The sequence below is a fragment of the Phasianus colchicus genome, chromosome 6 (assembly GCF_987193195.1).
Source record: "Phasianus colchicus chromosome 6, bPhaCol1.hap1.1, whole genome shotgun sequence".
Lineage (NCBI taxonomy): Eukaryota > Metazoa > Chordata > Aves > Galliformes > Phasianidae > Phasianus > Phasianus colchicus.
The window spans coordinates 17,493,612-17,517,414 of record NC_143441.1 but is presented as its reverse complement, the minus strand read 5'-3'; the positions used below and the strand labels follow the sequence as shown (position 1 = coordinate 17,517,414).

The window sequence follows — 23,803 nt, the reverse complement described above, 5'->3', positions numbered from 1 at the left end:
TCAAGTTTTATAGTATTTGCAGAGTAAAATAATCACTGATCTTTTTCATTTAAGTGCTATTAAAACAAAGGGTATAAACATCACATTATTTTAAACAGTTCACAAAATTCTTCATAAAATTTAAGTAATTCTACTCATCAAGACTTGACAAATCTGAAGATCATTTCATGTAATTTCCTTTATAAGAATATTTTGCATGCAAAGGAAAAGGGATTCTTAGTCCCGAGTAAAGGCTCTGCCATTGCCTTTGCCTTAGATAGCATGACTTTCTGACAAAAAGTTATCCCTCAGCCCACTGTGCAGTTCCCTCTAGCAAATGTGTAAGGGACAAGGTAAACCAGCCTATTTCTTCATATTACTAATCATAATTTAAATAAACAAATATGTGAGATATTTAGATCTTCTTGATTGCTTTAAAATAACAAGAAAGTGTTTTGTAAATAAATAAGTAAAACCACACCAAAAAAAAAAAAAAAAAAAAGAGAGAGAGAGAGAAAATAAACAGAAATGTCATTTTCAGAAAATGTGGAATAGTAAATAGGGGAGTACACAGCCCTTTATCCAGATTATTACAAGCCTACAGCAATGATCATGAAAAGTCATCTAACATGTATATACATATACTTATATGTATACACCACCCTTGAGACACCAACTCTTGAATGAAGCCAAACAGCTGAATGCCAGCTGAAACATCAGATGGCCAAACACAGGTGATACTACCATACTGTAAGTAAATAAACTGGATAAATTAATAGATTTACCAGAGGCATAGATAGCTGACTGATTGACACAAAAACTGGACAACAATCCAGAAACTCTTATGGTCAGATGACTTATGTCCACATTACGGTTACAGAGATGAGTTCCAATATAGGTATAATAATGTTCAGCAAGGGGAGGTTACATAAAACACAGGTTATTTTAAGGTAATCTTAAAATTTGCTTTCCCAGGAGAATGCACATCCTAGAAACCTGGATTTCCACTGAAAGCAGTCACAGAATATTGGAGCACACTTGTACAAATTTAATTTAAATAAAAATAAAAGATTTCGTGGATTTTCTTAATAGTATCTATCCATTTATACTCATGAGCAAACTTCTGTAAGCTCTCAACATTGCTTTGTTGTGTGGTAACAGGTGGCAGCTGCAAATCATAATCATAGGAAGCTGCTAATTCTCTAACTGGAACATAATCCTAAAGCTGTTCAAATAAGATGTGAAGAAATGCAAGCAAACTGAAAAACAGCCTGGAGTGCTTCTAAAATGTAAGATAACCCTAAGAAAAAGAGAACAAAACCTTTGTTGATGCCTTGGTTCAAAGTTGCAGGAGTCCCAAATGATAGTTGCAAGAAGAAGCCATAAATATCTCAAGAAGTTTGCAAAAGGATTAAGGTTAGTTTTAGTCTAATGTTAGATTTAGTAGGATGCTCCTTACCCATGCACCAAATCCAAAGAAAATAAGAGGAATCACACTGCTAGATAGCTGAGACATGATTTTCCAGCCACTCTGAAGTGCAGTGGGAAATCACATCCGTGCAATCACAGTCAACCATTACCTGAGGGCTGCAGGAACATTCATTTATGCAAAGCCAGAATATGAGCTCTGTTCCCTGTCTATCACATAGAGTATAGGCTGTATAGAGGAACAGAAAAATAGGGTATTCCTGGAGATCTGGAAGCACCCTAAATTGACTCAAAAATGGAAAAAAGAATAAGAGCTTATTTTCACCATTTCCCAAGTTGTGAACATTTCTTCTACATCAGAGAATCAGAACTTTAATTTCAGGGCATAGGTTAAGGATTTAAAAGTACAGTAAATAAATCTAGCTAATTCAGATAACTGCATATTTCATACTGATGTTGACTCATTCCTCTTTTGCAAGCACCAGATAAAAAACTTTGAATTGCCAGAACTTATTGTGTTTACTCATTCTTCTTCCCCTGCAGAATTCTTAATTAAATGGCTTGGCCAGTGATGGAAGTGTTATTGTAATAAAGAATTCCTGAACCCAAACACTATTTTTGCAATCAACCTAATATTTTTTTGGTAATATTTCGAAAAATATTTGACTAAACAGCAATAGAGATATAAAGAAGACTATAGCTGCCTTACAGCTCAATTGCAGTGCTATGGAAAGGAAAAGAGCAAGCCAAAAACCTTGTTTGTTGACACCTGTAAATGAGCAGCCATGCAAGGAATATCCCCAGAAGCAATAATCCCCTCTGTTTGTCTGACAAATTAACAATTTGGTGCAGTACGATTCTCTACCTGATGAAGGTCCTTTTCACTGAAATAACATTAAATTCATCAGCAGCACAGACTGTATTTTTACTGCCAAGTTCTTCTACAGAGACAATATTCCATTTTGACTCACATGAAGCTGAGTCCACTGCATTGTCCCAATTATTCCTTTCTGGAAACACTGCATTCTGACAGCATGCCGTCACTACTGAACTTTAAAGAATTTTATATGCTATTAGGGAAAAAAAAAAAGTCTCATTAAGTTCCTCCAATTAAGTTAGAAAACATAAAGTCCTTATGTAGAGACACTAAAGAGTGAGATGCATGTTTTATAAATTTCATGCTGATAATTTTTTCAAAAAAATATATTTCATATTGGTTCTCCATTCCTCAGTATCAGAAGCTACATCTTATTCAAAATATCCAGAAAATTGGCTTGTCAGCTCTGTAAAACATATCTTTCTTCTAGATAAAAACCTACACAGGGTAAGAGCCTTGGGAAAAGATCTCAAGAACAGTTTCTGGCAGATTTTTGACATGTCTTATCCACTTTTCCTGGCATAATTCTTCCCAGAAATAAGTGTAAGTAAGCAAGTTTCCTATATTGTCCACTTCTATTAGTTGTTTGGTCACAAGAGGACAAAACTGCATTTCCAACTGGGGAGCTCTGCTCCATATGAGGTAACAGCGGTTAACAGCAGGATAGGAACAGCCTGACACCAAGGCCAGAGCATGTAGAAAAGAGGCTCCCAGTGAAACAAGCCAGCTGTAATTGCTCCCTACTGATAGGTACAAATACAAGCATCACCTCTACAAATAGAGAGCACAGCCTTTGCACTGCCCTGGAGGTTGCTAGGATGTTTCACAAACTGGTTCTCAGGAAGAAAAGCGAACTACTTTGGCATTCTAACCCAAGCTGCACTACCTTAGGAGCTCCAATCTAGGGTCAACATCCACTGTTCTCTCCTCTTTTCCATATGGCAAAGCACTATTAGAGAAAAGTGAGTACTGTACCTGAGACTAGTGATTTACAACATCAAGAAAAATCAGGAGACTAAAAAAGGATTCCTACAGACAGATTGTGGGAAAAACACGTCTGTACAGTAACAATTACTTTCCAATCAATATTTAGTAGAATTCTGGCATTATTGCTGCTCTTCCAAGTCATAAGTTGATAGTCAAGAATGCAATCATGTTTCTGTCCTAAGGATGCTGCTTTGTAAAGTTTTCCACTGGCAAAAAGAGGAGATCAGGCCTTATTCTGAAGTTTGTAAGAAGCTTTTAAAGCAATATCACTATTTCTACTTACAAACATTTACTCAGATCTTCTACATAATTGTCCTCTTCCACTACAGATCTTGCTATCATTATAATCTACTATGCATGACATAATATTTCTAGATTTTTTCCAGAAAAATGGTTAGCATATCCTTCAAAGGACAAATAAGTAAGGAGAGCAATGCACTGCCAAGTTTTCCAGCTGGTAACATCCTGGATTTGTAAACTATAAATTCTGTCTGTCAAGGTGCTGAAATATATAATTCTGAGAGCTTAATAGCTGAGGTAAAACCTATTTGATGATGCATCTGTGTTTTGAGAATGATGGACTTTGGAGACTAAGAGGTACAAATGAGATCTTATTGAATGAGTTATTTTTCTGCAGGAAGGTAAGTTAGACAGAACTGATACTAGCATTTAGTAGGATGAAATATTTTCTCTTAGTGCAGCTACTCAGGTCACTGTTTTCCTACAACTTAATTAGCTTCTAGACTTTGATGCTTTGTGAATTTTTTTGCAGCCAATCTTTGGCTCGCAAGTAAGAATACCACGTGCACATTCACACACACAAATACATATTCAGTATAATTGCAAAAGCTTCATACCTCTAAGAACTGGTTCATACAAACACATGGACTTAAAACTTCTCTCTCCGCAGTTGAAAAGGTAGAATTAAACTGCATGTTTGCTAGATGATCTCAAACATTTGTCAGAATAGGAAAATAACTTTCTAGTCCTCTGACCTTCAGAACACATCTTAGAAAGCTACATAAAGATTGTTTTTCGTCAGATTCTTTCATTCATAAGTGTATCTATTTACACCTCATACACTTAATTCATCTTTTTATATCAGATAAACTTGCAATGAACTTGTGATTCTTCAGGGTCTGCACAACAGCTTGCTGTTTTCAATTTAAACAGCTCTGTTGTTAAAATTTCTTTTTACATAGGACTTAAGGGTAACCATTTGCTTCATAATTAAGAATGTAGCATCTACAAATGCTCAGCTAACCAGATTGTTAATGAGTATGCTTGCTTTAAGCTTTCATGTATAAATAGATAATGTCCCTCATGAAACGGAATGGTTCAAACTTCACAGGTTATCACTGCATTTCTCAAGCTATTCACTTTTTACTTTTCCCTCTCCTTGGTGCCCAGAGACATTATTTGGAAAGGTTTCAAAGCCCATGTTATCACTTCTATTCTCTGCCTAGATGCAAGCTTTTGCCCTCACAGAAATCACTGCTGAACGTTTTCCTCAGAGACAGTCACCAAAAACTGAACTTGCTCTAGACTAAAAGTCATTAGTAAAAAGGAAAATAACCTTATATTTGTAATAAACTGAACCAGAGTGAAAAATGTTATGAAACTTAACACCTTATCATTTTTGGTGATGCACTTCAGGAAGTATTTCTTTGTATTCGGTCTTGCATATATGCCCTAAGAGAATCGCCATTGGTATGAAAAATTGAGTAAGTAAATTACATTGCTTTCACCTTTTCTAATATCTGCTTCCAGCTCATCTGAATACTCAAAGTCCTTTAACAGTGTCCTCAGATATAATTAGAAGCTAGTATAAATGCTTGATAAATAGGAACATTTCTCTGTAGACATACAATGTCAGCACTTCTGTCATATAATTTCAGAGTGGAATTTATCACATGTGAATATCTTATGGCCTGTCCCTAATATCGGATTCAACTAACCAAATATAGATGCAGCTGAGCCAGCCCCTCATAGTTTGCAGCAATGAATGGGAACTTTCAAAACTTACTTCCCTCATCCAAATGTAGAGACACAAGGTGGATGCATTCTGTGCACTTTTGTCTACTTGAATAAATGGAGAAATTGTCTTTCTCTGTTAACTTTTTCAAAGAAACTTGGTCTGATTAGCCCAGATGTCTATGTCAATTACAACTGAACTCTCAAGTCGAGTTAGGATTGCCACAACTAGGGACTACTTCCTTTCTCTGAAATGTGACTGCATTTTTACTACAGTTTCTCTTTGATCAGTGCTCTTCTCCAGGGAAAGTTGCTGAAAAGTGTGCTTGGTCTGTAAATAGCCCAAACTCTGAAATTCCTTCTAGCTTCTTGGGAAATAGCTCAGACATGCTGCCAAACAGATCAATTTATGTGCAAATACAGAAAGGTAATGAGGAAATCAATTTTCTAACATACTATCTATGGCCTTGATGTCTCAAATCAAGGCTAAAGCTCATTTATCCACGAGAGAGAACATCCAGTTCAGGTTTCTGGAGTTCTGGTCATTTACTGACCACTTGCTTAATCTGATTTAGCCAAAAAAAATACAAAACTTTCTCCACTTAGATGTGAAGTCAACAAATACAGAATACTATTAACAGCTACAACTGTTCAAGGGCAGATCACTTTTTGGTTAAACACTTTTCTGTCTCACACTCACATATTTAAAGACATTGCCAGACTTTCTCTTTAAAGTCTAATATGGCCTGTGGGTTACCTTCTCCTTAGGCATCAGCAGCAGCTGATGTATCCCCAAAGATTCGTCAGCCTGGAAAGAATTCCTGTAAATATGCAGAACTTCTTAACTAGCCTACATGTTTGGAGGATGCTGTTAACCAGCTCTGGCACATGAGCTAAACATAGCAGCATTCAATAATGTACTGTTCAGCAGGAAAATGGGAACACTGAGGGTGATGCTGCATGTCAGCACACATGATGAGAAGGCAAAGGTCACATTGCAAGGCAAAGAATCTGAGCAGATGACAGCAGCTCAGATGACAGCATCCTCACACTCGGGACCAACACACTCAGCAAAGGTGAATTTGGCAGATGGCCACACAGCACAGGAAGCAGTGCTTCACATGGGAATGCACTTCAGAACGTTGTTAAAAAGTGCTGCTAGTCTTATCCTTGAAACTTGGGCTCAGGTTACTGAAAAATTTAAGAGATGAGGAGCCTCTGAAGTCTAACTACAGCACTTATACCCAAAGAGATACTTCTAAGATGATGTTCAAGTATAACAGGGTTTTAATAGGAGACAGTTTTTACCTTCCTATTTCTAAAGCAATATCAAAACACATTACATCCCATCCCCCTTCTTCTCCAAGGTACTAATAGTAGAATATCAAACTTGATAAGAAGAAGAAATTGCAACTATTTGGAACAGCACAAGATTAACAATTATTTACTTAAATTCATCATTAAAATTGCATTTCAATTAAGCAGAATTAAATATACCACAAAGCCATCTGAAACTCCTGGAAAAGAAAAGAATTTCTAGAATAGCATCCATAAAAATTCAGTTGGATTATGGTATTAAATATAGGCAATTATCACAAAGCAAAATTGGTAAGAAAAATATCTAAAGCATACTAAACAACTCTAATTTGTAATGTTATCAATGTTTCAACTTAGTTAAAAAAAAAAATTACTACATGCCTATCTTCATTTTAAAATTAGAAATATTTTCTTTGTAATAGTAATTCTTTGATGCGTTCCTTCTGAGCGTTTCAGAACTCAGGAGTTCATAGGTTCTCAGTCTTATCAGTACTGTCAATTGCTTGCATTTAAGGTTGAGTAACAGAATATTTTTCACAGTTAGTTCAATTACAAAATGTACATCTATAAAAGGTAAAGAAATTAACATTTAATTCTTCTTTTTATTTCTAGGATGGGTGTGTTCTTTCACTACTCTTAATTATGATGCTTTAGATTTTCATATGTTAATTAGAATTGTTTTGGCATAGCAATTTCCACTCCTCTCTCAGAGTAGTTAAGCAAACGCATTCCTATTTTTCTTTTTCCCTATAAGAAGTACAGGTAAATGAAAAAAAAGGTAATCCTACAGCACTGTGAAGTTAAAAAGTAGCATAATTTTATAACAACAAAATTAATTTAAGAGTGGTTTGAAGTAATAATCAGATTTTGCCAAGAGCTTCTCGAGAAGTAGTGCCTCCTATTCTATTATGTTGACCCACATCATCAGAGGCAGACGTGGGTGGTATGGCAGTAGAGGTTGAGCCTTCCCACCAATATTCCTTTACATTTTGTTGCCATGTGACTGGTGGCAGCAGAGGGACAGACTGACAACATGATATCTGACATGGAAGCGTTTATGAAGCAAAGATGTGAAACAGAATTCTTCCATGTAGAGAAAGCAGCAGCCACTGACATTCACTGACATTTGGTGAATGTTTATGGTGATCTAACAGTGCATGTGAGCACAGTGAAGAAGCGGATGGTGCATATCAGTAGTGGTGACAGTGAAGTGGAAGACAAGCTACTTTCTAGATGGCTATGAACAGCTGTCATACCATTAAATGAAAAGTGTCTCATTCAGCTCACATATGCTAATAGGCTAACGGTAAATTTCAGTAAATATGCTGAAAAATATTGTTTTGTAGCTGAGAAATTGCTTTATCCAACAGTGTTATTGTGCTCTTTGTATCTGTTATAGTTTCCATGGAAATAAATAGGAGGCATGACTTTCAGAGCAATCCATGTATATTCAAGAATTTCTTAACTTAGTCATACTAGCTGTGAAGAATAATCTACACTTGCACTAACTTAAAGGGTATGAAAATCACATATTCTAATCTGAAAATAAATACACTAGATTGTATGCCAATGAAATAGCTCTTATACCAGCTAATGCTGTTCTAAGCATGCTTGAATTGCCCAATCAGTTTTATCTTTTATTAAAAAAAAGTAAATTTTGCTCTTCTGATGTGCAAATTTTAGGTATTTCTTGGGAAAATATGTTGGAGATGGAATGTAGAGTCACTCAGAATTTTACACTTACAGCAAAGTGTGTGCTAGGGAAACTCTGCACATCTTAAAATAGAGTGGGAAACACAAGGCCTGGGACTGGATATAGCCTGCAAGTTTACTGCATGTCACTTGGGATCATATCATTTTTTCCTTCTACATTATTTCTGGCTAACACTCAGCTAGGCTCTAATTTATGGTCTACCAGTGTATCTGGAAGAGCTATTTGGCCCTCAGTACTGGGAGAGAATATTCCAGGTTTAACTGAGTACATAAAACTCCACTTTGTGCCCTTTTGAGCTTTCTATGGAAACCATGGCTCACTGAAGTGGACAGTAACTGTTAGGACTGTACTTACTGCATTGAAGTTAGGGAAGAGATTGACTGCTGCTGCAGTATCCAGAGGAAATGGGAGAAATGGTTTAATATCCAGCGATGGCTGCAAAGGTGGAGCAGGAGGACGCACTAGGGCTGGAAGAGCAGGGCTCTGGCATGTACCACCTAAATGTAGAAAGAGACAGAAGGCATTCAGAAAGTAATATGATAATAATAACTAAGTAAAAATACAAGAGTAAAATAAACAAAAATAATATTAACCATACATTTATGGTACATTAATATAAATAATATTAAACATACTTTTTTATTTGTCCACAAAAATCACTGCATTATTGTGAACGAGTGCAGCTGACTCAGTGACTGTAGTTCATAATTTTTTGCCAGGAACTGCAGGTATCCATCTTTTATTATTTAAAATTAGCTAATAAACCATTTATCTCCCTGAACTATCTGAAACAATAGCTCAGTACATCTGACTTCATTTTAGAACTCAGCTACTCTCATTCACTTACAATTTCAGTGCTTTACACTATAACCATTATTCAACTCTCCTCAGCCAAACTACTACAGAAGAAAAGGAACAACAACAGCTTGTTTTGCTCAGCAAAAGCTGTCATTTGCAGACTTTTGATTTATTTAATTAAACCCTTGGCAAGCTTAATCTTGTCAAGTGCAACCTCCCTTGCTGCCTTAACAGTTGATCAATACAAACCTAAACCACAAACAAGTTCAGCAGCCACCAAAATTTGGGGTTTTGAATGATCCTGACAAACACATTCTACTCTCTCATAAAAGCTGGAGTAGGTTCAGATTGCACAGAAATACCCCTGAAATGCAAAAAAAAAAAAAAAAAAAAAAAAAAACTAAAGAAATACTCTTGCATACCAGTAAGCCACTACTTGTTTGCTGTAGGCTGTTTTACTTATTTATTTGCCCCTTGCAGCTGAAAGCCAAAATGGTTCAAGCCTGTCCTCTGCTTTCAGTACTTTCTATGTTTTGGTTGCACTCCAAAACATTAATTCCCTTTTAATTAAAGACTACTTGGATCCAATGAAACTGTTAAAATATGCCAGTGTTCTTTTAATCTGAGAGGCAGGCAGCAGACTGTAAAAACCTGCTGGTAAGTATATAAGAAACATTAAAGAAAACATAAAGGGAGTTTTACCCTACTCATTGAACAGAGACACAGGCAGATATGCCATCAGAGAGAAAGATCAGCAAACCCTTTCTTTTTTTTTCTTTCAAACATACAGGCAGTCTATCAGATGAACTGCATACATTCTTTAAGAGCACAAACTTAAAGCACTCAGAGTGATATACAGAATCTCTCCATATTTGGTCAGAAAATCTGCTAAGAAGGGTTGCAATTTCTTGCTTCTATTTGAGGACTAACAGCACAAGATCTAATGAATCAGTTGTAGCAGACCATCACAGTTCTACTTCTAGGTATAAATTCAACAGGAGCCAAGAAGGCAAGTTTTCACTGACAGTTGTAGTTGTTTCTTTTTTGTTTGGTTGGTTGGTTGGTTTTGTTGTTGTTGCTTATTTGTTGTTTTTGTGAGTGTCTGTATGTGTGTGTGTGTGTGATTTTTTTTCCCAACTTTCAACGTATATGTAAAGTATTTCACTACCGACTATTGAAAGGAAAGCATTACTCACAAGTGAACCAAAGGCATTAGAGTAAGGTTCACTCCAATCTCATGCTGTTTTTTCCTCAAAAGTTACTGTCATTTCTGAAATAATTTGTCTATTTACCTCAGCGTAAGAATGCTAAAGCAAGCCCTTTCAGGACAGTTGATAAAGAACATAGACAACAGAAAAGCAGAAAGAAAACAGTGTTATTTTCCATGGCTAACTAGCACAGAACCATCACATATTTCAAGAAAATCATTGGTTTGGCAACTGCTAAGTTCCCATGGAATTATTGTAAAAATGGCATAAAAATAAAACAAAGGTGGTGTTGAACAGTCCAGTCTTACTCCTTCTGTACAGGAAAGCCCCATAAGGACTTTTTTTAGTTGCTGGGAAAAAAGTATTTTTTCCTCATTTAAAGTGTTTACATATCACAAAATGAAACCGTCTCTCCTAGTGATAAAAAATTTACAAAGAAGTCTCTAGGCTGTACCTGAGATTGTACAGAAACACAAAGAATTGCCAAGGTGAGCATTTGCCTGACAATAATAAGGAAATTGAAGCTGATTAAATATCCTCTAACTCACAGATGTAAAGGTAAACTAGGTTGAGAAATATCACCTATGCTTGGGGAAACAGCACTTTGGGTGTGTTATCTCATTGCTATGAAGGAGAGTGTTTCAGCCTTGGAGATTCAGATTACCTAAAGCAATGGAACAGCTATCCCATACTCTCAGATATCACGCTATGAAAGATGGAAAAGTTCTTCCTGTGATTCTTCCCTGTTGCATGATTAGGCACTCACCCACCTGCCACTGCCAGCCAATGCTGCAAAAAGTCATCTGGGGACGAGAACACAATTTAAAAGGAATAATTCAGCCAGCTTTTCAAGACCTTGGCTGGAGCTCAGAGCCTCTGGAACAGTTTAAATTCTACCCCAGTCCTGGATACGGTGGCACAGAAAATGACTAAGTTCAGGAGAACGGCTGCTCTCTGATTTTTCAGTACTGTTCTTTAATGATAGAACATGTGACAGATATATTTGACCTTTCACTTAAAAGTAACGGTAATTTTTACGGCGCCAGAAATTAGATTCTCTTTCCATTTAACAAGAGCAGAGTTAACAGAAAGCAAAAACCTGAATCAATGGCAGCCACTTTTGTGACTCAACTGAACTGAAAAACCTTTTCACAACTTTTAGGAATGCCAATCTTAAATACTTCCCTTCGGAATCATTAGAATAGAGATGGAGAGGAATAGAGTCCCAGTGTGAATGAGTTTTTGAACAACAAATGTGGAAAAATTCTCATTATAAAGACAGAAGTCTCAAGGGAAGAAATGTTGTCAACAGAAAAAAAAATAAGAGGGCCAAGAAAACAAATCAGAGAGGAAAGAAGTAAGTGTACAGTAAAACTCCAAAGAGAATTCACTTTATAACTAGGAGGTGCCATGTGGGACAACAGCATACTTAGAAAATAACTTTTGGGCAAGTATTGTGTGCTTTCTTCATTGGAGTGTTGATGAACATCAGGTTGAGGTGAGGAACTATAAAGACTATATAAAAGTAATTATGACTGTTCTGGTGTAGTGTATGATAAGCTTGTACAAAAGAACTTCCACAACTTTCCTTGTGCAGCTGAAATGCTGCTGATCATCACAACAAGGGATGGTTCAATGCCAACCTTTTCACAAACTTTCTGTCAGCAACAGTGGGAACATAAAAGCACTGATATCATCCCACATCACGCAGACTTTGTCCATAGACTGCGTTTGGTGTCCTGATTTTCACCAAGACATCGCTGCCTGAAGTGACATGCATTCAGGGCATGACCCAATAAATACAATCCCCCAAAAATGCAAGGCAATACACGTCTAAAGTTGCATTTGATTAATAGCACGCTAAAATTCCTTAAAATAGAAATATAAAGTGTGAATTTACAAATTCAATCTTGCAAGTTATAGTCTAAGATCTTTCTAAACAGAACAAGTCTTTCCAACCCATTCAGAGTCCAAAGTTCCTGAAGATTCAAGACATTTGGAAAAATACGTCAGTGTTTTACTCTTAAATTCCATGGTAAGAAGTACAGAAGTTATACAACTTAAAAGTCTAACTAGCTCAGCAGTTTAACCAAATTGGAAATAACAGTTTGTTTCTTAAAGTTTCAGACAATATGGGCAAGATAATCTCTTGGTCAGAAGAAGTGATAATATGTGTAAGTAAAGTCCAACAACCAACACAGTGTTATGTTGTGTGTACAAACAGCTTTTGTTGTACAGAGCCACACATATAACATGAATTTCATGCTCCCTGTGCTGTAATCAACTCAAATGGTTTTCCTGAAACCACTGGTGATATGAATGTCATCACTATAAGACCTTTCTTGCCTGTGCTCTGAGCCAAGAGAAGACAAAAATGTTCAGGCAAATATATAATTCCTGAAGGCTTGTCCTTACACTGCCCATTCTACAAGCAATTCTGCAATTTTACACCTGATTTTTTCCCTATTGGAATGTGAATAAATACTGCATACCTCCCCAGTATTTGATTTTAGAGACATTGTTTCACTACGGAACTAAAAATAGATTTCAAAATGAGAAGTTATTCCAAAAAGAAAAAACAAATTTCATTAAAAATACTAAGTTCTAATATTATCTTAAAGTTATTTTCCCCATAACTCAAAAGAAAGAAACAAAGAAATCCAAATAATAACAGAAGTAGTTCTGAGGGAAAAAAATGCTTTGCTGAAATAACTTTCTGATAAGAAAGTCTCTAATGCAAATTCTTCTGCTCAGTTCACTTGGAAAATCCCTCAGATATTCAGAATCATATACATAGCTGTAAGGCCTCAGAACATCTGAATTAACAGAAACACAAAGACAAAATATACATGAAGGAAAAAAAAGAAAAACCTAAGATTGACAGACATAATAAGGCTTTTTTATTATTATTTCTTTTATATATATATATATAAGGAATAACAAATATTACATTTTCAGGAAGTTTCTGTTGAAGGACATCCAGAATCCTGTCTCTCACAGGCCCTAATGTACAGCTTAACAAACTGGCAACTGCATAATGCTACATTTTATGACTTGGTTATTGAGAAAGATATGCAACATCTTTCCCTGCATAACCTCTCTTCCTGCATGCTATCATTCCCAGATCTCTTAAGCTGTACTGTAAGTTTAGTTTAGTAAAACAATCATCAGATCTAAGGAAATATCCAGTTCAAATTTTGTAGACACAGATAGTTTAGATAATTTTTATAATGCATATTCTAGATAATTTTTATAATGCATTTGGAACATGAAGATTTTATGCAAACCAGGCAGGAGCTCTAAATTTGTACCTCATTAATTTAAATCTTTTTGTAGTTCTTCAATCACTATCAGCACCACAAAAAACAAGTGGGAAAAAAAAAAAAAAAAACTCTCCAGAATTCCATTTTCATTTTTACTTTCCTTCATTGCCAAGGCTACGGTCACCTTCCATACATCAGAAATATCCTAAACCAATATTCAACTTCCCATCCATCCTGGAGTCTATTTGCTACCAGTAACATAACGTCATTCCTCCAGCACGTGGATATTCCCAAGGTTTTCTCTCCATCACCCGTCTCTCCAAATATTTCTATGAAAGCTTACTGAAGGTCAAAAAAATGTACACATTCTGCCTTGATAGAAGCTCGGAGTACCTTTCAAATTCACATGATTCAATGTGAATAGATGGGAATGTATCGATTTCTAGCTTAAAAGGTAATTTTCATGTAACTTAAAGGGAAACTTCAAAAAGTATCATGATTATCATTATTATTTTTAATGCAGGATCCTATTATCTGTCAGTATACACACGGTAAGGATTAAAATATATTTTAGTGTGCTTGAGCCGAAAGAGGATTATTTGCTCAGACTATTTTCAAGAAAAGGGGCATGGGGGAGTTTATATTGTGACATATAAAAGCTAAGAAGTTGATAATTGGTTAACTCAGTTCCAGCTAGAACTTTAAAATCTTTACACATTTAGTTTGCCCGTGGGTCAAGGAAAAGGCAGAGTGGGCATGAATGAATTTTCTTCTTAATCAAAATAAAGATGTAAGCAATTAAGAATGGTAGGCTAGACATGAAAGATAATGAGTTTTCTTTCTCAAAAGTAGTAGACACACCATTTATGTCTTCACACAATCTGCTAAACTGGGAAATTTAAAGACATTCAAAGACAAAAGAATAACCTTCAGGATGTAATACAGGCAATGTGATATGAATTGCAAATCTGGCTTTTAGGAATATTCTAGCTTAATGTAATTTGTAATTTTGTTATAACCTATTGTCATCAGGGTACCCTCTTCCATCATGGTAGAATGGTTTCCAATTTTGGAACAGCTTATTTTAGTAAGATTTGCTAAAGAACTGCTAGATTGTCATTTTTAAGGTAAATTCAGTTCCATTACAAGCAGTGCCATCGAAATCAGATAGAGCAGGGTTTACCTAAATACCAAGTTACTTATGAGTACTTATTATATTCAAGTGATTAAAATATGAATTTATAATACAGAAAGCTCACATACAACTTGTGTGTTCTATCTACATATATAGATACATATTTTAATCTTGAATCTTTGATTTTAATAGTTTATACTTATCCCCATATTATTGTATATGGATGAAAATGATATAATGTGCTACCTAATAACACGATGTCTGTTGAGAATTTATTGATCATGAAATGTATGTTCTGACTACTCTCACTCATAGCTTCAGAACTTAATTTCTTCTAAGTTTTTCTTTGTTGGTAGTGGTTTGGTTTTTTTTGTTGTTGTTGTTTTAATCCTTATTTATTTATTTATTTATTGCATGCGTTGTTTCTTTTTTTCAGAAGAGAAGATGAGGGTCTTAGAGTGATTTCAACTGCTACATTGTTCAGAGGACTTTTTTTCTGAGAGTGTTTTAGCCATAAAATGCTCTCAAATATACTTGAAGCATTATAATATCTACCTTTAAACACAATATTGTTTCATGTGATTCCACTTAGTTTCACGAGGAAAAAGAAAAGGAAAAGAAAAGGAAGGGAGGGGAGGGAAGAGGGGGAAGGGAAGAGGGGGAAGGGAAGAGGGGGAAGGGAAGAGGGGGAAGGGAAGAGGGGGAAGGGAAGAGGGGGAAGGGAAGAGAAGAATTCAACAGCATCAAGCACTTGACACACACTGGAAAGGAAGAACTCACAGAATGAAGTTGCAGTCACATCAGCTTCTCTCTGGCTGGCTTTTCTGAGACAACCTGATGATCAGATACACTGTGTGGCAACATAAGCCCTTCTTTCAGAGGTTTTGATGTTAGTAAAGTTAGCAGTAGCAACTTACTTTGAAGAGAATGAATACAACATTGTCTCAGCTGTGGAGATCCGTGATTAATAGGTTTTTTCAGTTCACTGGCCAAAGCTGAACAGCCCCCCCCCCAACATTTAAAGGAGAAAAAAAGAAAGAAATGAAATCACTATGTAAGTGAAGTATTTCTATTTTACTACAGAATTTCTTGCGCCTCAAATGAAGTTCTTTATTTGTTGCTTAGATACTTAACCCTTTTTAAATTATTTATATTTTGGCAAATTACAAAAATCCAAACTACACCAATTCAGTAGGGCTCACTACAAAAATACGTTCATGGTTCCTAAAACTCTTATGCTTGGCACAACTCAGTACCCACTATTTATTTATAGAGTGCATTTTTTTTGGCAAACACGCTATTCACCTGGAAAATTTGATTCAGCTCTGGTCACTTGCTGCTATTCAAAGTATTATTTTGTCTAGAGACAATATTTGTTCTGTGATTCTTGAAAAGTGAGCTAGCTTATGAAAAGAACTCTTTATTTTTATTATTAGCTTCTATTAGCTTTAGAAGCCTCCAGCTATACATCGTTTGTTGTTTGGTGGGTTTTTTTTGTTTTTTTTTTTTGTCTTTTCTTTAACAATCATAGCATTTTTAAAAATGTAAAATTGTATATGCTAACACCAGATTTTTGACTGAAAATGTACCCAAACATAACCTACCTAAAGGAGTATATTCTTTAATTATTTTTTTTTTTTTAGTTGCATATAATACCATAAAACTGTTACTAACAATGGAGAACAGGGAACATAGAGACACAAATTTGCATGAATGCTCCTTTAATTACTGCGCTTTTGATAAAGAAGCTCAGGTTCCCACTCCATACTTGTGATTTTATTCCCTCCTGTTCCACTGCCATTATCCATGTGCAAATATGGAAAGGTGTGCCTGATCTACAGACGGTAAGGCCTAGCTTGCCTGTATAGGAACAAAGCATGCAGAATTGTGTAGACCGTATCCTCTCAAGGAAGTAGGAAGCTCATGTCAAAGCCTCTCTGAACTCCAGAGAGCTCTGAACTCAAGCCCTATACCTAGAATATAGTATGGCCCACAGGAAACATTTTACTAAATCAAATTATTTTTGTTAAACAAAATATACTAAAAAAACATGATCTTAATTTCAAAATTTAACATTACCTAGCAATGAATTCTACTAATGCTCTACAGGCAACATCTTCTATGATTATAAATTACATGAGAGCATCAATCAAGCTTTTTATTTCAGCAAGAGGGACATGACCTATATAATTGAGCTCTTCAGAATCCTTTAAGGTTTTACTGCAGTGGGTAAGATAAGTGTGTGTGTGTGTGTGTGTGTGTGTGTACATACGTATAGACATATTCCCTCCATTTGGAAGCCATTAAATCACTGAAAATTAAATGATCCCAAACAAGTGTTCCACTTTCTGTTAAGTCCTGTCTGCTTCACTTAGAAGGAAACAAGAAGAAATCTGCCAGCTTGGCCACATTACTTATTATCAGCCATCCATAACAAGCACCAACCACAACAGCTAACAGGGAAATAAACCAAGAGTGCTAGCATCATGGCTTTAGAGACCAACAAGCAAAATGTTCGAGACCTTTAGCTCTTATCTTCTTGAGCATGCAAAAACTTTTGATTTGCATTTGTCTTAAAGAATAAAATAAAGTGAAAAATGCCCAGTAACATGAAGAAACATTATTTTTCTCCATACAATTCTGTTATCAATTGTCAAGATACTCCCATTTCTTAAGAAATTAACTAAATTTTTCAGCTATAAAAACAAGACAGCATAGATCACCTACTAATGTGGAAGACCAAGAAAATGAGCCATAGGTCCCTACTTCTTGTGCTGTGACTACTTCAGCAGATATTAGTCTTGTAATGAAAAGAACACACTTTCACCCAGATTCAAGAACTCTGTTCCAAAGTTCCTCACTGGCTGCAACTTTACTCTTTCTTTAGTAAGCAGGTGAATCCAAAGAAATTAAAAGCCTGCCATGCCTGAAGTGGGCTAGACATACACAGCATTATCTCAACATTCTTATCACTAAGCAGTAATGCCAGGCCAGAAAAGTTTGTCTGGATATCACTAGCTTTCCCTTTTTTGTTCTTCTGACTATAAGGTCTTCCTCTTGGCTAGCTAATTCCACATAAAGCAGCAACTCATCATGTGATTTCCAGCCTGTCAAGCTCAGTGTGTTCTCTAGGTCAGAGTCCTAACAGATCCTAACCATGACAAAAGAAAAAATCACAGTAAATAAATGAATTAAAAATACAAGCCTGACCTAAATATTATAAAAAGCACAATAATTTTAAAGCTTTACACTTTCTGACATTAAAAAAAAATCTTTGACTCAGTATATTCTCCAGTTGGATTTTTCTAATATTTATATGAAAGTCACTTTTATTGTATAATAAGCACAGATTTCCAATGGTTATCAATCAGAAGGATACAATTTTGCAAACAGATTTTCAAATATTTTTTCATTTTTATGATAAATATATGTGAAAATTTTGAGGTGTCATTTTTCAAAAGTATGCTTAAGAAAGAAATAATGATTAACTTCTGATGTCTATGCATCAAGTGAAACAGGCATACAATTGAGACAAAGTAAATAACTAATATAATGAAATGGACACACAGTAGTAGCACACTGGCTATGAGGATAGTGCTGTGCAGCAATGCCTCTTTGATTTAGCCTTAGAAAAGCTCAATATAGCCAAGTTTTATTAATAATTCTCTTGAAGTAGATTTTTACACATTTTAACTGCATAGCATAAGTGTAAGTGAACATGTCAATAGTCCTTGCATGTTTGGGAAGCATTACTTTGTTCTGCTAGTTGTCAAACTAGTGTTGCTTTATTGAAAATAAGTAAATAGACTTGGGATGTTGCCATGTTAGGAGAAGGATGGCAGAATTGCAGTCAAAGAAGTGAAGTCTGCCCAGGTCAAAGTTTGATTCATGGAGAGAGAGGGAGGGAAGCAGAGAAAGAGGTGTTGAGAAAAGAGTCATCTGGATTCTATACATTCACTTGACATTGCTCTTAAAGATAACACTCAATAGGAATTGTGACATTTCATAACCCAGTGAATATATGCCAGTGTTGCACAGACTGGGGCAATATTATCCTGTGAACTGACTTCACAGAATAAGTACATGTGCATAAGTATATGCCAGCCTATGTACATGTGCATAAAAATACATATAAACACCTACTAGGATACATATTTTTCATTAGTCTTTGCCATGAATAAATAAAAATGCTTATACATCAGGAACTCTTACAGCCTCAGAATTTTGATTCACACAACTAGCCCACATAAATACTTAAAATGATTATATTTATGGTCTTTCACATGTAGACAAAAGGGTAAATGGTATCATTTCTTACTGAACGTTAATGAGGAGAAAGAGAGGATCAGCTGCACAGGATTTACGAACAGATAATGAAATACAGCCACAGATACACTAGACCAAAGCATGTTTTAAAGGAGAGGCAAAAAGCACCGTTCAGTTCATGGCAGCTTGAAAAATATTTAAGAAAAATTATACAAAATTTTATTTTTTTCATACATACATTCCTAAACTAAAAATTCTTCAAGTAATTTGACTTAAACACTTTCCTCACCAATAAAATTTCCACTCTGAATGAAATATCTGAAGTTCTAAAAGAAAAGTCAACCAAACGAGAAAACACAAATATATTTGACAGTATTCTTTCTCAGAGCATAAGATCAGAACAAATTAGTAGATCACATGGCCTGATTGTCTCTAAACCCCAACCCATTACTTTTCATAAAAGCTCCTCTAGACTTTAATGAAACTAAACCAGTTCAGCCCTCAGGAGATAGAACTGTTTGTGCAAACAAAACAAAACAAGACAAAACAACAACAACAACAACAACAAACAAAAACATAAGAGCCTGAGGCTCTGTGACCATAACTTTCTGGAAAAAGAAGCTGATGAAAAATTGAAGTTATTCTAGCAGGCAACCCTTATTTTGTGTTGAGAGGGAAAGCAAAATTCAGACAGTTCTTTGCAGTCTGTTGTTCCTGCAGAGATGAGGAAAGGAAAGGATAAAATGTATATTTAACTGTTAAGCTTGAGCCTTACTGGAACAGACCTTTTATGTCCCCTTCGAAGCACAGGTGCACTGTGTCCAACAGTGATTAAATTTTGGATATTCTTAAGCAGGCAATAATGAAATAAATTAATAAACTGGCCAATTGCAGTCTAAGGGCAGAAATATCTTCCTACCTTCTGCTTAGTACTACCTGAATACCTGGAAATTTGATTAGAATTTCTCCCTTCAGCATTAAGTAGTTGAGCTCACTTTACCTTATACTGTCTTACAGAGATGTAAAATCAGACATTGCTTTGTTACCCTCCTGCCACAAATTGAAGGTTAAGTAACAAATGTTAGGCATACATGCAACGCAAAAACATACACACTAACAGGATACTGGCCTTCCAACATGATCATTTAATTCACCACAAACTGCAAATTATCACTGACTTTCTTATTATCTTTGCTTTGTTGAGCAGTACACTGGCCATGCCTTATTTGTTTGACAAAAGCTGGAGATACAAGTTATTAGAAATTCTAGATTGCAGTTCTGAGCACTGGGTTTAGCAAGGGGGAAAACATGAAAGGGGAGCAGGTGCTAATAAATTATAAAGCCTTCAAGATGATATTAAGGGCAAGAAGTTGAAATATTTGCTGATGCTTTTCTTCAGGATGCCACTGAACTGTAAACAGAAGATGGACAAAAAACATATTCTATCTTTATCTGTGATAAAGTTCTTCAGAATTCGTCTTCTCTACAGATCTGTATGTAAACTTCATTCTTATGCCTAGTTATTATGGTTGCAAACCCTTATAAATTTTTTTAAAAAATGGAAAGAAATTAAGGACCATATGTATTTTAATCAAATGCCCATATTGAAGTCTGCCCTATAAATTCCCAAGGCCTCAGGGAAGCGTCCCAGAGCTTGCGCTGCTGATTAACTGAGGCAATCGCACAAGAATCTCTTTTTGGAGTGGTTTATATTTGTGTAAATGTCTATTAACTTCACAAAAGAACTCAGCTTGCATTTCCTACATAAATCTGTCAACCATAAGGCTAGTGTCTTTCTGAGAAAGTTAACAGATTTTTTGTCAAGAAGTTCTAATAAAATGGCTAATTATAAATAAAGGCTATGGAAATTTCAATTTTGCCAAACCTACATCTGAGAGTTGATTCAGACAATAGGTTTGAGAACTAGAATATGTGGAAGTTAGTAAACCAACTGTCCTTTTGATAACTGTGAAAATGCTGACAGACTCTGGTTTTGCATTATGTGTGCCTGGAATTTCAAAAAAATATTAACAAGAAAGGAAAATTTTCTCCTGTCATTCTCCATAGATGGAAGGAAAGTACCACTGCTTTTGCCAACAAGACACAGAGGACAAAATACATTTTTGTCCTATTTTCCAGAATCACAGACATGACAGGCCCAATTTATCTAATCCATGACATGCTGGATGCTCCAGGCTGCATCCATGGAAATAGATAAAGGCATGTACTCCACAGATTTAATGAATGGGAATCCCTGCCCCTGGCTAATATAAATTGTGCTCATTGGTGGGTAATTCTATTGATTATAGTCCACTTACATTTACACACAAGGCTTCAGTTTAGTAGCATAAATTATTCACCAAGAGCCAGGCATAACCTAATAATGGTTCATATTTCTTTGAGGTTGTTTTTTTTTATTATTATTTTCTCTATTTTATCTAGATTTTCCTTAGGAGCATTTAGGAGTATTTTTTTTTACCTTGTGACAGAAAATCATTTCATGAAAAATTCATGTTATTATTCAGAACATTTTCCTTATCTACAAAGAAAATTATTTTTGTAGGTTCTGACAGAGATTTTGTCATAAGTTTCAGAGTTGACCACACAGCTGATATCCAGGAAGAGAAGTCTGTAAGATAGTAACTTGTATATCTTTGCATACTATTTTATAGGGGAGAACTTATAAAAATAAGAATAAATAAGGTAGCACTTATTATAAAAGGCAGAAAGGAATGTTCTGTCTTCCACATTTATCATTCTGATATGTATAAATTACAGATGGTTAGGTATGGCAAAGCATAGTGGAAGGGACAAACACTATTTATCTATATTTTTATATAGGCCAGGAACAGCCTAAAACAGGCATATCCAACCTGCAGCCCAAGGGCTTCATGCAGCCCAGAACAGTGAATAATGCAATCTGCCCACTGCCCTACGCCATCATGGTGGTGGCTCTTCCCCAAACTCCAAGTATGCACTCATCACTCAGCAACAGTGAAATAATCTTTGTGCTATTAACACTGAAACCTGGACAAGGGTAGGGCATAGTGCAATGCTAACTCCACTTTTCACACCTGCCTTACCATATTTATATTGGATGGACAGATGAGCATTTTTTCTCGAGACAAATAATATGGCACTAGGCTTAATTTGCAAGGAAATATGTCAGTTTTCAAAAATTAAAACTCAGTAAGACATTATATACAAAAATACACTGCCAAGTTTGATGCATATCAAAGAATGCTTCATAAAGACAGAATAGCAGAACTGAAAAATGTCATCTCAATTTTTTTTTGATTACAAGTCGGAAGAACTCTACTACAAAAGTTAATTAAATGATAGCAAATCTTTTTTCAAAAATTTCAAAACATTTACTGGTGGTAAATTTATTAAGCAATGTATAGAAATTTGTCTTGGTAAAAAATGTATCTTTCTACAATCAACCTGACTCACCAGGCTACAGCAGGTTAACTGAAGAAACAGGAAAATTTATTGAAAAAGTTTGGAGAGTAAAACTATTATTTCAAATTTTATACTACTCCGGCAATAGATGAAAGTACTGATGTTCCTTAAAAGTATGACTGATTATTTTGGGGACTTCATTTATCTTCTGAAGTAAGGTGACTAAATTGGGGTAAAATGCTAAAAGGAATTTATGATTTGCAAAATGAAATCAAGTCATTAATGGAAACAAAATTTGTGCCACAGATTTAGTATTTAGTATTTTGGTGGATTTGACTGCTCATTTATATGAGTTAAATTTGCATCTTCAAGGTGAAAATCAACTTATCTGTGCTATGCTTTAAAGCATAGTGTTTGAAATTCAATTATGATAAGGTCAGGTTCTGGTAAATAATTTTATGTATTTTGATACATTGCCTAAACATGTGAGTCATAAAAATTATACAGCCTTGCTTTCCATTTTGATAAAGAAATTTGAGAGGTTTCAAGATTGCCAAAAAAATCATCTCTTTTTTTGCTATATTTGTGACTCCACTTTCAGTCAATATAAAAGCACAACCTATAAATTTTCAAATGGAATGTACAGAGTTGCAATCAGATATCCCACTCAAAAATGTCTACTAGACTTTGATAAGCCTGGCCTTACCAGAGATAAATATCCCCAATTCACAGTCACATTTTGCTCATGTCCTGAACATTCATTGAACAAGAGAATAAAATTTTATCAGAAATCTCTGATGAACTCCTTTTTTTTTTTTTTTTTTTTTTTTTTTTTTTACATTTTAATATAATTAAGTTCTGTTACTTATGTACATAACTATATCTTTTATATGCAGCCCAAGACAATTCCTCTTTACCCAACCCAGCCCAGGCAAACCAAAGGGGTTGACACCTATGGTCTAAAACTTCTAAAGAAAGACAAATATGAAAAGACCTCAAGTAGTAATATCATTCTTGTTCTGCTCTTCAGTCAGCCTAGCTACCTTCTGGTCTTGTCAAAGCATTATGCAATACTGTAGATCCTGTCTTGGGAACTAAGTATAAGAGAAAAATATTTAAATCACTTTCTAGAGAGTATCCTTTCTCATCACTCAATCACACTGTTTAGAATATCTACTTGAAGTTATAAGCTATGAAAATTTCACTTTTTGCAAATCTACAACTTAGGTTAGACATTCACCAATTTTTCATTCACATTTATTCAGCCTAAAACTCAGCATTTCTTGGAGTAAGTATATAAATATATATAGAAACAAGCCTAATGCAAAAACAAGCTCTCTCAAACATTTCAGCTCATTTAATTCAAAGGTTATCCTTCATCTACCTCCCTACTAAAGGGCTTGAGGAAAAAAAAAAAAAAAAAAAAACAAGCCTTGGGCATACAACACTAAAATT

At 35.2% G+C, this 23,803-nt stretch overlaps 1 protein-coding gene across 4 annotated transcripts in view; it reads right to left on the bottom strand.

The window, feature by feature from the left end:
- Positions 1-23,803, bottom strand: part of ZNF385D (zinc finger protein 385D) — a 394,225-nt gene that overhangs the window by 119,201 nt on the left and 251,221 nt on the right. For all 4 annotated transcript variants that reach the window (XM_031590217.2, XM_090142579.1, XM_090142580.1 and 1 more), the window contains one exon: positions 8,631-8,773. In XM_031590217.2, the coding sequence (XP_031446077.2) occupies positions 8,631-8,773 (143 nt within the window). The remainder of the gene's footprint in view (positions 1-8,630; positions 8,774-23,803) is intronic.